The 15,642-nt window shown below is 41.8% G+C and overlaps 1 protein-coding gene across 4 annotated transcripts in view; it reads right to left on the bottom strand.

The window, feature by feature from the left end:
• The window catches only part of DOCK1 (dedicator of cytokinesis 1), a 433,046-nt gene that overhangs the window by 363,663 nt on the left and 53,741 nt on the right, over positions 1 to 15,642 (bottom strand). For 3 of the 4 annotated variants that reach the window (XM_064145308.1, XM_064145309.1, XM_064145310.1), the window contains exons 7-16: positions 14,619 to 14,754; positions 13,507 to 13,664; positions 12,903 to 12,984; positions 12,351 to 12,486; positions 11,166 to 11,238; positions 8,659 to 8,801; positions 4,410 to 4,535; positions 2,921 to 3,045; positions 2,511 to 2,609; positions 860 to 932 (exon numbers count right to left, since the gene is read on the bottom strand). In XM_064145308.1, the coding sequence (XP_064001378.1) occupies positions 860 to 932; positions 2,511 to 2,609; positions 2,921 to 3,045; positions 4,410 to 4,535; positions 8,659 to 8,801; positions 11,166 to 11,238; positions 12,351 to 12,486; positions 12,903 to 12,984; positions 13,507 to 13,664; positions 14,619 to 14,754 (1,151 nt within the window). The remainder of the gene's footprint in view (positions 1 to 859; positions 933 to 2,510; positions 2,610 to 2,920; positions 3,046 to 4,409; positions 4,536 to 8,658; positions 8,802 to 11,165; positions 11,239 to 12,350; positions 12,487 to 12,902; positions 12,985 to 13,506; positions 13,665 to 14,618; positions 14,755 to 15,642) is intronic. The other variant, XM_064145312.1, reaches the window with a different exon arrangement.

Here is a 15,642-nt window from a genome sequence, read left to right as displayed (position 1 = left end):
TCATTAGTAAGTATCACCAAGTAAATCTTTTATTAATCATCAATTTGCAAAATACACAGCTTCAGCTAACTAACTGCTCTGGGATAAGGTACTACTTATTTCACAGTTATGCACTTAAGGAAATTATTAGATGTCTTAAAATGCATCCAGTGGACACTACTTGAGTAATGCTTTCATCTGCCTATTTATTCCACAACAAAAAAAATGTTGTTGCAGATTACAAAAGGCTTTCCTGCCAAAATCACTGTGTGGAATGAAGACCAACACAAACAAGACAAATCCATACAGTCCACTACAAAACAACTGTTGATATATGGAAGATGTCTGGTTGCCTTGACCTGATCCTCAACTGCTCAAAGCATCTCAGCTGTTAGCAGCACTACAGGAAAGCCAGAGAAAACCACAAGCTCTCAAATGTCTTTTAGGCCACAATGACTTGAAAAGAACCACAAGTCAGACTGACATCCAGACATAGAAACCAAGTTTCATAATAGCTAAGTCTTTGGTTCTTTCATGTTCCCATCTCACACGTGGGGTTGTTAAATATCTTTCCTACCCTCTCCTCATCTACCTCCAAGATATAAAATAACACAACTCTTTCAGTTTTTAACTACAGGCTTAATTCACTGGCCTTTATTTGACTTGCTTTAACTTTCCTGGGCAGTTATTTCTTCTTGATGTTGACAGGGAAGACATAAAGAGAAAAAGCAGCTAACAAAATAAGTAGGCAATAAAAAGTTATCCCTGCACTAAAAGTGATTACAACAGTCAATTACAGATGAGGAACATTACACCTGTTTCAGCACATTCTGGCACCAGACACTGACAAGAGCCATAATGAAAATGCTGAATTACTCACAGTCCTGTGATGATCTATGACGGAAGGTGAACCTCAAATGACTGCGGTTCACATCTTCAATGGGGATTGCAACCTTCAGGCAAAGGGGATGGAGGAAGAAAACAGTCACTACAGTGTCTTCAGACATCACCAACTGCTATCAAATCTGATAGACACCTTGCAACACTATGCTTAGCCCTTTGAAAATAAATGACCAAATTCATTTTGCCATGGAAGACAAGAGTCACAGACCCCCCAGAAAAACAGCTAATTCCTGCACCAAGAAGTACAGAAGGAATGAAGTGAGCCTGTTAAGTTACCTAGCAAGACCTGCAACTTCAGATGGGCTTATCCCCCCACTACCCACAGCTCAGAAGTGAGTCCCCCTTGAGTTTCACTGGTGGAGGTGAACTTTCTTGTCAACAGCGAAGTAAAGATTCTTAACACATTTACCTCGCATTACATAGACTATCATTGCCTCTCTGATCCACATGCAATCAATGTGCAGATGTGTAACCAATGCCCTTCTCCTTCAGGATTTTTGCCAGAGCCATCTCATATTCTTCATCACACCCACATTCAAGCTTTGTGCTGTACACTGCTCCCCAACACCATGTCTAGGCTTCTGCCACTCCAAAGCAGCTACTTTCTATAAAAAGAGCACTACTGAACTTCAACAACAGTGCTGGGAGTAGCTCAAAGTCTCTTCTCACATATACTGTTCCCAGTGACTACAGAGGTGGAATTCATTTTATAAAGATAATATCAACTTTCTCTGTAATATCACAACTTGGCATTTAGGCTACAATGTTATTACCCAAGCAAATTCTGCAGGCTTAGAGCACAATCAGCAAGATCTCTAACCACTGAGAAGTTCAACACCACAGCAATTACATCTGCACCTTAATATTCTGCTTCTCTAGATCAGCTTCATAGAAATAAACAGCTACTGGAATGTTCCTGGTAACAGGCATCTCAAACGGAAGGATGAAATAAAATTCACTGTGTAACAGAAGTCAAATCTATATTCAAGCAGTCTCTGGCAACACTCCTTAGCTGAGCTGCTGTGCCCAGCTCTGGAGCCCCCAACACAAGGACACGGAACTGTTAGAGCAGATCCAGAGGAGACTACAAATAACTGGAATGCTGAAGCACCTCTGCTATGAAAGCAGGATGAGAGAGTTAAGGTTGTTCAGCCTGGAGAGGAGAAGACTCCAGGGAGACATCAGAGAAGCCTTCCAGTATTTGAAGGGGGCTGCAGGATACCTGGAAAAGGGCTTTTTACAATGCCTCAGAGTGACTGCTCAAAGGGAAATGGCTTCACACTTCAAGATCTCCATTTGAATTAGACATGAGGAGGAAATCCCTTCTCATGAGCACGTTGAGGCACTGGAACAGGTTGCCTAGGGAAGCAAGTGTTCAAAATGACATTGGATGAAGCCTTGATTAATCTTACCTAGTAGGTGGTGTCCAGGTCCACAGCAAGAACGTTGAAACCAAACAATCTTTAAGGTCCCTTCCAACCCAAACCATTCTATGATTCCATGATCCTATTTCTGTCCTGCTAAACACAGCCACGAGCATTGAATAGCTCTCACTTGGTTTCTGACAGCATTTCCCTGAAACTTGTTTTCATTTCCTATTAACCCACACAGAAGCAGAATTTAGATACCTTTACAGTCTCAAACCAGCGAGGCTGCTTCACTTGGTAATATATTACTGACTTGTACTCTGAGATGGCTTCATCACCAGCACCAGGAAAAATAACACTCTGAGAAAACACAAACAGAAGAGCAAGAAAAAACACCTTTGTGTCTATCTTAAACTCTGCTTTTTCCTTCAAATGAAGAGCCACAAACATCAGCGAAGTAGGTCAAAATAAGACAGAATGGCTCATGCTCACATCTCCTCATGAAATTAGTATCAAAGTGCACACACTGATATGACAAGATGCACTTAGTCACGACAAAGAAAGAAGTTGTGTTGTACATAAAAATAGGGACTTCAGCTGACAAATAAAGAGATGTTAAAAAGGCTCAAACAGGTGTGTAAATATAAAAAACATGCTAAATACTTGAATACCTCTAATCTTTTGCCATCCTCATCATACACAGACACTGTAACTTCCACATTCTTGGCTGTTGTTTTACTGCCTTTGTCAAAATCACCCTGAACCAACGTCACGTAGATGTCATTACGAACATCACCTAAAATTAAGAACCAAAGCACAAAGTCAACTTCCACAGCGGATCTGTTGGTCTGTGGAACCAACGATAGTCAGAACCAACCACCACCGCATTTTAATAACACATAGGCATGGCAAAAGATTCCAAAGCTGCAGTACCTTGAACATTCAAAACTAATAGTGCTGAAAACAGCTGCTTAGCTGAAATAGCGCTCAGACAGCTAAGGTCTGAACTACCAACTGATAGCGCAGTAAGCTGGATCTAACAGAAAGTAATGATGCATTTCAGGACTGAAAGAATACCCCAGCATCACCAAGAGTATGTATCATATGACTCACAAACCACCTCAGTTCCACTTTTTTGTTTGGTTAGTCATTTGGAAGGATGAGATTCACCACAGACATTCATTTATCCCCTAGACAGATATTTGCCTATTTAAAAACATTTAGCAGCCTAGAGAGATTTAACTTGTTACATTAGGAAGTGGTTTGATGGTTTTGCTGGCTTGGAAAGCCTGTATTTGGCTTTGTCTTAAAACACTTCTCAACTACACCCCAATCCAATTGAAATGTTGAAAATTAATTCAGGAAATGAGGGATTTCCAGTGATTTAATGAGGCAGATGGCTGATGTGTCAACATAGGTTTATAAACAAGCAGAGGTGTCAAGACACTTACACCATACTGGATATAGAGCAAAACATCTGACAAAGTCAGCAACCAGAGGGAGAGCTGGAACTGGTTTGGAAAGCATCTAATGGGCCCTCCAGGGCCCATCTGTCTGATAAGGACAGTGCAGGGTTTGGTTTTTTTTTTTTTCCTTTAGTCTGCTGCTTATGGCAGATTTTATTTTAAGCAGCATCACATTTTTCAGGACTTTCATAACCACCAGAACTGAATATCCACACAACATAGGTATTGGAAAAAAAAAGGCACCATGGCTTTCTTCCCAATACATTATCCCAATCTAGCCAAAACCCTGTGAGACCTGCAGACCAAGCTTGTTCCTACCAAAAATCTTTTTGGTTTGGATTCATCACAGGAGAGAGAAGTTTTACATAAGCCCTTGCTACGGAGATAATGTGAAGCATGTACTTCAGATATATTTTCCTTCTCTGCAAAGAAGAGCAGAATTCCCCTGTCACTGCAACATGTCATCTTTCTGGGTGGGTATGAGTTGTATTTATTAATCCAGCACTGGTTGCAGGTATTACCCAAGTATTTTACATTTATTTTGATGAGGCAAAATCCTTTAATGATCTGTTATTTCTCACATATACCATAACTCATCTTGATCTCTTCTTCCAACCCCCAAGCTTCCATACGTACAGATACTCAAAGAACAATTAAATAAAGCCAAGGAGAATTAATTCAGAAAAAGGCTTACCAGGCATAATAATCTCAGGAAATCCCATTTTCCGAGCCACAGCTGTTGATCTATCCACCAAGTGGGGAAACTCTTTCCTAATCTGATGAATATCTCCTGGAAGAAGTTTCAAAGTCACCCACAAACCTGTTGTGTAAAAACCACAATTAAACTGGTGGCTTTTTTTCCCCTAGTTAAAGAATTTTTTTGGTATACATTCTAAAATGAAATAAAGATAACTACAGTTACCAAAAAAACCCACACACACTACAAAGTATTTTACAACACTCAAAACGTCCTTGTGCTTCAAGCAGAAACATGACTACAGCACACTCAAGTGTGTCTGATGAAATCAGACTTTCTGCAGTTGACATCCGAGGGATGAGATATCATCCAGAGGGATCTGAACAAACTTGAAGTGGACCTCTGGGAAACTCATGAGGCTCAGCAAGGCCAAGTACAAGGTCCTGCATCCAGGTCAGGAAAATCTGTGGTGTCAATCCAGGCTGAGGGATGAATGGATTGTGAGCAGCCATGTCAAGAACTTCATCGATGTGGTGGGCGGGAAGCTGGGCATGAGCCAGTGATGTGAGCTCCCAACCCAGCTCCAACTGTGTCCTGGGCTGATCCCCAGCAGTGTGGGCAGCAGATGGTGGGAGGAGATTCTGTCCCTACGATCCAATCTGCTGAGACCTGACTTCAAGTGCTCGGTCCAGTTCTAGAGTCCTCAGCACAGGAGACAGAGAGAGAGTGTTGAAGAAGGGCCAGAAGAGGCTGTCGCAACAATAGAAGGATTGGAAACCCTCTAGACAGGCTGAGGGAATTAGGATTGTTCAGCTTGGAGAAAAGGCTCCAGGGAGATGTTATAGTGACCTTTCAGTGCTTAAAAGGGGGCAATATGCAACACAGGGACAGATGTTTTAGCAGAGCCTGTTGTGACGGGACAAGAGGTGCAGGTTTTGAGCTAAGAGGGGAGATTTAAAGTAGACAGAAGGAAGAAATTTTTCTACTCTTACAATGGTGAAACTCTGGCCCAGGTTGCCCAGAGAGGTGGTAGATGCCTCATCCCTGGAAACATTTCAAGTCAGGTTGTTTGCGGCTCTAAGAAACCTGCTTTAGTTACGGATCTCCCTACTGGCTGCAGCAGGGTTGAACTAGATGACCTGAAGACCATCTTGGTCCCTCCCAAACCCTACCCTGATTCTATAAAAAACATAAGAAATCCTCACCTGTGAGCTGACTGTAATAAAAATAACATAGAACACAAACAACCTGAGAAACTGGAGAAATCTGTGAGACTCAGGTCTCTGTGCTGCCCAGTTCATAGCAGTATCAAGTGTCTTGGTAGGGCAGACTTAGGTGTTCAAACCCAGATGCATGAAGCTTCCCTCACATTTTCTTACTGAAGCAAAAAAAATCATTCAGAGTGTAAAAATTTCAATAGAGCAGCTCACTACTGAGGAGAAGAATGGGTTATCAAGATCATGTAACAGGCAGAAAGGAGGAAATGTTCACTTATCAACTGGATCTACTAAAGGATGAGCTGTGAAAGTGCAAGCAAGCCTACAGTGGCCTTGGCATGAAGCTAGAGTGACTCTAGAAGAATCCCTCCTTCTAATAGAACTAGGCTTCTCTTATCACTGAAGTCTTTTGCACAGAGTCTCATGGAAGTACAGTTCAAGTCATTAGCAGTGCTGTCCATTCTCTGGACTCTCACAAATTCTTCCTAACAAAATGTTTATCTTCCCCAGGAAAAAGAAAAGGTAACAATGATGAAATGAGAAAAAAATATGAAGTATACAATCAACCAAATCAGAGATTCTGAAGAAAGCACCACCAACCCATACATACACTGAACTGATTCATCACCACCACCCCCATAAGTTCTTTTGACTACAATGACGACAAAGTCTATGGCATCAGCTTTATACAGTTGACAATTTTCACTTCAGTAGAAGCAGCCACTAAAAAGCTGCTGCTTGCCAACTAACATCAAGCAGGCTTGTTACAGGAAAAAGATGTGAAAATGGGGAAGAACAAAAGCCAAAAATCTGTAAAACACCAAAACCCCCAAAAAACTTTGGCAATTAAGTTCTAGCATGATAAACTGCAGCAAAAATTTGCAGAAGAAAATCCTGAAACTGAAATCTATGACAAAAAGAATCAAAACATATTTATCTAGAAAATGAAATGTGGGTTATCCTGTTGCACAAGTAACTAAACAGTCATCTGTGTATATTTGACAGCTGCCTTTCTTTTCTACTAACATCTCATCTAAAAGGCTATCTGCTGACCTGTTGCAAGGGATGATTCCAACAACTGTTACGTCATTAAAGAGTAGCTACCTACAGTGACTGGTTAAGCAAGGACTCAATCCTTTTCTGTTGGCTTAGGCATCTGTTTTAGGGAAAGAATCTGAAATTAATCAAAAGTTGAAATGTTTCCTCCTTTCAGATATGCATCAGCCAGAGCTGAAAACACAGGGGAGATGCAGATCTAAGTTTTCCTCTTCAGCTAACAGATAATTAAAGTTTATTTAGATTTTCATTTGTCATTAGTAAAAAAACTACACACACACATTTGTGTCCAGTTCTGGGCCCCTCAATTCAAGGGAGATGTTGAGGTGCTGAAACATGTCCAGAGAAGGGCAACAAAGCTGGTGAGAGGCCTGGAACACAAACCCTATGAGGAGAGGCTGAGGGAGCAGGGGTTGTTTGGCCCGGGGAGGAGGAGGCTCAGGGGGGACCTCATTGCTGTCTACAACTACCTGAAGGGAGGCTGTAGCCAGGTGGGGGTTGGTCTCTTCTGCCAGGCAACCAGCAATAGAACAAGGGGACACAGTCTTAAGTTGTGCCAGGGGAAGTCGAGGCTGGATGTTAGGAGGAAGTTGTTGCCAGAGAGAGTGATTGGCATTGGAATGGGCTGCCCAGGGAGGTGGTGGAGTCACCATCCCTGGAGATGTTCAAGAAAAGGCTGGCTGAGGCATTTAGTGCCATGGTCTAGTTGACTGGCTAGGGCTGGGTGCTAGGTTGGACTGGATGATCTTGGAGGTCTCTTCCAACCTGGTTGATTTTATGATTCTATGATTCTTAGGCCTATTCTTCAGATAGCCCCTGCAATGGATACTGACACTTATTGTGCTTGGAGAAAACTCCCTGCTGACCTGCAGATCACCATACTAATCCAAACACCCTCACAATATTGACACCAGTACAATGCTAAATGAGCCATCACATTTTTTTTTTAACTGGCAGACATATTATGGTCATGAAGAGTTGTGTACACACACTGAAAAAAATTATTTGTAATTAACTCAGTTTGCCATCAGGAAAGTCTACGCTGCTTTCGGTACAAAGAGTTAGCAGCAGCAAGAGAGCAGCCTGTAAGAGAAGGTATCTGGGGCTGCCTTGCTCTGGCATTATCCTTTCCATCTATGAGCTCAGGTAGACACTGGAAAAGCAATGTCCAGATCTTGTCAGGGGGAGAGCCAAACGATGTGAGCACAGCTGTGAAGCAGAAAAAAAAAAAAAAAGGTGAAGGAAGGGAAGAAAATGAATATGGCTTCCTTCAGCATGAGGAGGCCAAAATCCACAGCTCAAGGGCACAAGAGCTGATTCCAAGTCTTCACTTCCAATATAGAAACAAAAAGATGTCCAAGCAACAGACAAGGCAGAGAAGAGGAGGCTCAGGGGTGAGCTTATTGCTGTCTACAACTACCTGAGGGGAGGTTGTGGCCAGGAGGAGGTTGCTCTCTTCTCTCAGGTGGCCAGCACCAGAACAAGAGGACACAGCCTCAAGCTACGCCAGGGGAAATTTAGGCTCAAGGTGAGGAGAAAGTTCTTCCCTGAGAGAGTCATTGGGCACTGGAATGGGCTGCCCGGGGAGGTGGTGGAGTCACTGTCCCTGGGGCTGTTCAAGGCAGGATTGGACGTGGCACTTGGTGGCATGGTCTAGCCTTGAGCTCTGTGGTAGCAGGTTGGACTTGATGATCTATGAGGTCTCTTCCAACCTTGAGGATACTGTGAAATGCATCCAGAGTTAACACAGGGGTGGAGGAAAAGGCATGGGGCAGGACAGAACAGCAGAACCAGTCCTGAAGGATGGGGAAGAAGGGGAACAATCTATGCAAACATTTTGTGTTACTGAAGAGCAGCAAGCAAGTGAAGGTAATATTATGCACTCTTGATACTGGAATTAAAATCAGCAGACCTTGCAAATCAAATAACGAGCAGTCTTAAATACACCAGTGGATAGAAAGAACAGTACCTACCCTGACCCTTGTGGTTAACTTCCTTAGCAGCAATCACTTTGTTTATAACAGTCTGAAGGAAATCATTCTCCCCTGCCACCCTGGGTGAAAAACGGGATGATATGTTCAGCTGCTTGTGTCGAATGGCGTCATCCAACGCTAGCCTGGAGGATGCACATGACGACCAACACCAGGAAACAAAGGGTCACAGAAAACCAGAAGCCACAGTAACAAGGGAAACACAAAAGATCGTATCATAGTTGTGACAAAGAGTATTTATTAGTCAACACAAGACAAAGGACAGGAAAGGTAACAAGAAAGACAGAGGAAGATCATTAATCAGAAGAACGCTGATCTACCACAGAGAAGTCCAGCACATCTGAGTTGTTACTTCTCCCTTCAGGGACATGCACAGATCCCAGTAACACTGTGAGGATAGGAAGGATAGCTCCCATCTCAGCACCCCCTGTTAAGCAGTGAAAATCGATACAGGCAGCTCTTTCTTTAATATATACACAGCAGAGTGGCTCTGCAACACCTCCAGGGTCAGTTCTGTGGCCCTACAGGTCAAGCAGCAGTGCATTCCATCTGAAGGAAAAGCTCCAGTGAATCTCACACAAATGGCATAGGAAGAGAAAAGCAGACCATCTAAACATTCTGTTAAACTTGATGAATGGAATGTTACAAACTAAATGAACAGCAGCATTAAGTGTCACTTAAGTAACCTTGCCAAGTGCCTTTGACAGCCATTGTGTTGATGGCTAGTGAATGAATACAAAACAGAGATATGAAAACAGATTTGAGTGTAGTACAACAGAAGCAAAGCATGGAACAAGAAGAAGAATGTGACTCATATTTACAGCCCAAGTCTACAGTGGAAATGGCACCAGAATTCATCATGTGTTCTCACAGCATTCATGATCTTGGGAATATATTTTTTCAGAAGAAGGTTTTAATTTGCTATAGTTAAAAACAATTATGTTGTACATCTCTTCAGAAAGCTCATTTATGAATACAGAGGAAAATAAATCAGTGTTAATGGAGAAGAAAAGTACATGTTCCATTAGCATCCACCTCAATCCATTCTCACTGGGTACTTTGACACTCACTAAAAAACCTTGCTATTGTTTACCACACAAGCATATCATGAATGCACTCGTCCCCAGAAGCCCCTCTTCTCCTTGAAAAACGGAATTGTACTGCTGATGTTCACATGAACACCCTCTTCACTACAAGTAGGCATACACCCACTCAGCTCCCTGTAGCACCTGCAGACCCTGCACTCCTCAGTAACCCTCCAGCTTCAAACCACAAGGGCTTCCTGAATTAAGTCTGCTCTCATTTGAGCTCACTCCATTTCAACTTTTGTTTTTTTCCATTTTAATACTATTACAACCTTCTGATTATCTATTAGAACATTAATCAAGGAATTTAGCTTACATACCCCTGTGCTGCCTTCTTGAACAGATGGCAACCTAACATTTCACTCAATGGGAAAACAAAGCATTCATATTTTATACACATTTGACTTATCCCTTCTACCTTTCCCCAAAAACCACCTCCCTATGAACAGAAGAGTATTTGCCACATTTTATTAATCAGCTTTTATTCTAAAAGCACTTTCTCTGCACACATCTGTATGTTAACAAAAAATAGGCTATTAAAACCCATTTTTTAATCTAACGTTGTTGTTTGAAGTCAAAACACATCTTTAGTGTTATGTTAAGTTAATACATGTCCCTACTTTAAAGGACACCTAACTCTCTATTTGCTATTAGCCAATTTAATTATTATCAAATACTGTCAAATTCCATATCACCAACCTTACAGTCAGTGCAGGAAAGTTTGAAGTTCTAGATGACTATAAGATCAGGTTCACCTACCAGACTTTTCTCCTTTATTATATACTAGCTCTAACAGGTACATGCAGCAGACATCCTCTCCCCCACCATACAACCCAAACAGCTCAGGTTTCTACTAAGTTTCACAAGGTAAAGCTGAATTATGAAAAGATACTGCAAGAGGTGTATCAAATCATCCTTCAAATTCTCAACTTCCATTTGTACTCCAATTACTGTGGCCCTTACTAAGAAATTCTGTCTGCCCTCAAGAAAAAGACAGATGTCCTCCTTTAACTTCACAGAAGTCACCTGCAGTGCGTGTTGGTAATACTTCTGGTCTTTATCAAGATCAAGCAGAGCTAAACCAGCAATTGACTTATTTTAAGCATTTCCCTTCTTGCTTATTATCACCTTGACATCTCTAAACAACAAGAAAACGAGGCTGCAAAACTTTGAATGCATGCTTTAAACTCAAGGCTTACCAAAATAAGGTTCTGGGTCTATCACTATCTCAACTAACAGGAAATTATAGATTAGAAATATAAGACAAAATATGAGTCTGAAAATGGACAATATCTACACAACCTTTCTATCAGAAGTTTAAGATGTTTTGATTTTGTTTACAAGAAAGTTAAAATCTTAAATTCTTTCACTTCTGCTTAATCATTTACGCTGTTGCCTACTTACGGCTGAAATGGTATGAAGTGCTGTTTATCCTCATCATCCACTTTTCCATTAATTATGTCAGTAACATCCATTACTGAAAACAAAAAAAACAAAGTATCTTAAGTTGAGTGACCACCATGGGAAGTGTAATGGTGCAAGAATGCCCTGGGGCACCAGAAGCAATGACGACTTAGAAGAGAGATGGTATTAGCAAGCTAACAACTTCAGAATTTTACTGTGGCACAAAAATCACATGGCAAACAACCTTTGACATCTCTGGCTACACAAGTCCTGAAAGCCGTGGTGAATTCTACAATAAAACAACCAGTTTGATTAAATTTGGAACAATTGTGCATTTATACTTCACAGACTCAACACTCTACACAGGCTCCCAGCCCAACGCTCAGTGCTGGGACCAGTTTTGTTTAATATCTCTATCAATGATCAGGACAAAATAATTGAGTGCTGGAAGGTGTCCAGAGAAAGGTAACAAGGCTGGTGAAAGGCCTGGAACACTAACCCTATGAGGAGAGGCTGAGGGAGCTGGGGGTGTGCAGCCTGGAGGAGGCTTGGGGGGACCTCACTGCTGTCTACAACTACCTGAAGGGAGGTGGCAGCCAGGTGGGAGTTGGTCTCTTCTCCCAGGCAGCCACCAATAGTACAAGGGGACACAGCCTCAAGTTGTGCCGGGGAAGTCTAGGCTGGATGTTAGGAGGAAGTTCTTCACAGAGAGAGTGATTTGCATTGGAATGGGCTGCCCAGGGAGGTGGTGGAGTCACTCTCCCTGGAGGTGTTCAAGAAAAGCCTGGATGAGGCACTTAGTGCCATGGTCTAGTTGACTGGATAGGGCTGGGTGCTAGGTTGGAGGTCTCTTCCAACCTGGTTGACTCTATGATTCCTCACTAAGTTTGCAAAGGACACTAAATTAGGTGCAAGATCTTCTGAAGAATAAGAAGGCTCTGCAAAGAGATCTGGATAGGCTGAAGTTGATGGCACAAGATTTAATGAAGGTGGTGATAAAATCACTGAATCTGAAGATGTTAAAGAAATATGAAAACATCACTTCAGGACATGATTTAAGAGCCATGGAGTCATCTCAGGTTGAAAGTTGGACTCGATCCTCACGGTCTCTTCCAATCAAAACAATTCTGCTATTCAATCCCAAGAATACAACAGGATACAGGCAGAGAGGGAACACAAAGTTACCTGCCACTCCAAAAGGTCGCCGCAGCCCAGAGGTTAGTTTCCGTGTGTTGTTGTCCCTCAGCTCCATTCTGCCCACTCGCACAATCTGACAGACAAAACTGATTTTCTCTCTTTTCAGGTCTTTGCTGCCCAAGTCCTAAAAATAGCAGTTCCTTCAGATTACTTTATAATAATTGAATTTTAAGTGCCAGAATATTTGATGCTCAGAATTTGCCTTTGTCACACAAGCATTCTAGCTGACTGCTCTCAAAGTAAAAGGGGTTTTGTGGCAGTACTTAAACATCTTATCTTGACTTCTGTGTAAAGTCACTGCTTGGGAGGCAAAGTAATTTATACTATGTTCAAACTTCCAGGAATAACTTTGTTTCGAGCCAGGTGCAGAGAGTATTTAGAAGCCACTTAATGAGAAACATCTCCTGTGAGCCTTCCTTAGGACCATTTTCCACAAACGTAACTTCACACTCTTTACACACAGGTTACTTCAACCCTTAGTACCCATGAGTTATGAAACAGGAGCTTAGAATTTGCCAAGTGAACCAAGTGCACACTTACAGTGAATACCGCTCGAAGGTTATGCAATCTGTCTATATCTTTGGGGAGTCCGCAACTTGACCAGCGCACCAAGTAATTTTCACTGAAAGAACAACATTTGGAGGACTGTTTAAAAGGCTGCCTTTAACCTAACCACATAAAATTAACTTCAGAATTTACACAAAGCTACTTTAAAGCAGATCTACTTAGGAAATATTCATTTAGGCTCAGTGGAGAACCAGCATTTCCCTTTAACGTTTATATCAAGAAAGCAAGTCCTCAGCAACTCATGCTAAGAATTTCTATAAGGAAGCAGATGTAGAAACCAAACTCACATTAGTCCCAAGGCTGCTGCTAAATGAGAGCACACAGCCTTGGATGTACACTCACATCTTGTTTAAGCTCTGTACTTGGGGAACCACAGGCAGAATGTAGTGCAAAACAGTAAGAGATGCTAAAACCTACTGTGCTGACCATGATGATGTGCTGACTTGTTCCATCCCAGATGACCCTTTTTGTACAGAAATTCTTTCACAGAAATCTGACTTCCACAAGCCCTCTCATCCTGCAAAACTACCCCTCTGCTATAACTAAGTACAAGGATTACACTCAGGAACACACCAACCTGATAAATTTTGATTCCAAAGGATCATACAGAGACATCAGGACTTCAGCATCTTCTCCTATCTTACAGACTACATTCTTTAAGTTCACAAATAAAGCAAAAGAAGGAGTGGCAGCAAATTTGGCTTGTCTGTTAATATCAATATTCTGTTTCTGAGACTGTAATTGAAGAATAGAAAAAATTTTAGTTTAACTCAGCATAACAAATATCAACCCACTATAAAACTCTACTAAACCTTTCAGACACCTCCCAAAATAAAGCTAAACAGAGGAAAGAGAGCTTCAAGTGTAACTGGCAAAACAAGAAAATGTGTTCCTTGCTTTGTCTGGTGTCTTCCTGACAGGTACAGTGCCAAGAGAGGATAAAAGGCAGTGTCATTTCTACAGGTTACACACCCCTCAGACTTCAGTGCCCATGAGCTTTCCATCAAGTTTTATCTAGGCAGAAGGGAGGAATGGGACAAAAAGGAAGCTGGCTGATGCAGGGACAAATAAGTAACATGATGCAGAAACAGAGTCTGAGTCCAGTTGAAACTGGTGTATTTTCATACCAGGCTTGGTAAGGCATACGTATGGCCCTTTACAACTTAACAGGACACAGTAATTCAGAGTTGCACTAACACACATGAGCAGCTCCTCAAGAAGGCCACATTCCATGAACTGCTGCTGACATGAGCACAACTCCTCTCAAGAGACACATTCTCACTCTTCGAAACGAGGATTTGAATTGCAAAGCAGTTGATTAATCAGGTCTAACAACAACTTCAGATTTGCTCCTTGTGTTTTAGCAAACTGACTTTCAGGACTAGAACACAGAAACCATACAAATAATGACCCTCTCATGACAACCTAGCAAACAAACCTGCTACGTATAGATCTGAGAGTAACCTACAAATGTAGTTGACTTACTGCTCTATCTTAACCCTAAGTTCCACCAGAGCCTTTGAAAGGATGAAAAGGCACTTAGCCTGAAACATACAAGTTGTTACACAATGCTTGAGCCTGACAACTCACCATAAACACTTAGAGCATGGTAATTCATTTGGTAACAAGTCACTTAGCTTACAGTCTTACGTTTCAAAGGGAAAAGCTACGGTGCACAGCGTATCTTACTTTTTCCTCCTGTAGCCTCTCTTCAACTTGCTTGGAAGCTATTTCATGTGCTCTGAAGAGGCTAATTGTGCTGGTCTGCTCTGGGTCCAAGATATTGCCGTCTTCATCTCTAACGACCAGATCTAAATCCAGAATTCTAAGTAAACACAAAAGAACACACTTGGGAATTAACAGTGCTCAAAGCCTCAAAGCCCATTTTCTCAAGTCATGCATACCTGACTCAGAAAAATGTTCTGATAGAAGAAAAAAAACTGATAACCAATTTAACATGTTGCCAACCCCAGAGATAGCTAGGCTGGGTGGAAGTCACTACTTCCTACGGCACAGAAAGAACTGATGTAAATGAAATAGCAAAACAGCTGGGGAAGTAATTTCTCAAAGCATCTGAATCTGCAAGGGACACTGTCTCCTCTTGACAGTTTGAGCAACCAGTCACAGCACAAGCAAACTGGTGACTTCAGTTCATTTCATCCCACCCCACACATTCCTCCAAAGCAGGCACTGTCGTGTTGTAGCAAAGCCCTGCATGACACGAGAAAGAGCAAGCTGTTTCCCTTTACTTAAAGCAGAAGCAAGATTTCTGTCAGCAGGGAGTTAATGCCCATGATTACCTTCTGCAGAGAAGGTTTCTGCCATAATCAAATCCAGTCTTAGGAAAGATCTTGCATAGTTTTCTACCTTATTACAATACTGGCAGCAGAACCAAGGATAAAATGTAATCAGGTTCATTCTCATTTCTCTACCTTTCTCTCCCAAGACTGTTCTCATCTCAATTCCAATATATATAGTCTCTGTTATCTTCTTCTCTGAATCACAGAATGGCTTAGGTTGGAAGTGACCTTAAATATCATCTACTCCAACCTCCCCACCATAGGCAGGAATGCCTCACAACATCCCTGAGCAACCTATTCCAGAGTTCCAGCACCCTCATACAGAAGAATGTCTTCCTAAGATCCAGGCTAAACCTACCCTCTCTCAGCTTAAAACCATTCCCTCTTCTGTCACTAGACACCCTTACAATGCA

The sequence above is a fragment of the Pogoniulus pusillus genome, chromosome 6, assembly GCF_015220805.1.
Source record: "Pogoniulus pusillus isolate bPogPus1 chromosome 6, bPogPus1.pri, whole genome shotgun sequence".
Taxonomy (NCBI): domain Eukaryota; kingdom Metazoa; phylum Chordata; class Aves; order Piciformes; family Lybiidae; genus Pogoniulus; species Pogoniulus pusillus.
The sequence above is the reverse complement of the archived record's forward strand: the minus strand, read 5'-3'. Positions and strand labels throughout refer to the sequence as shown.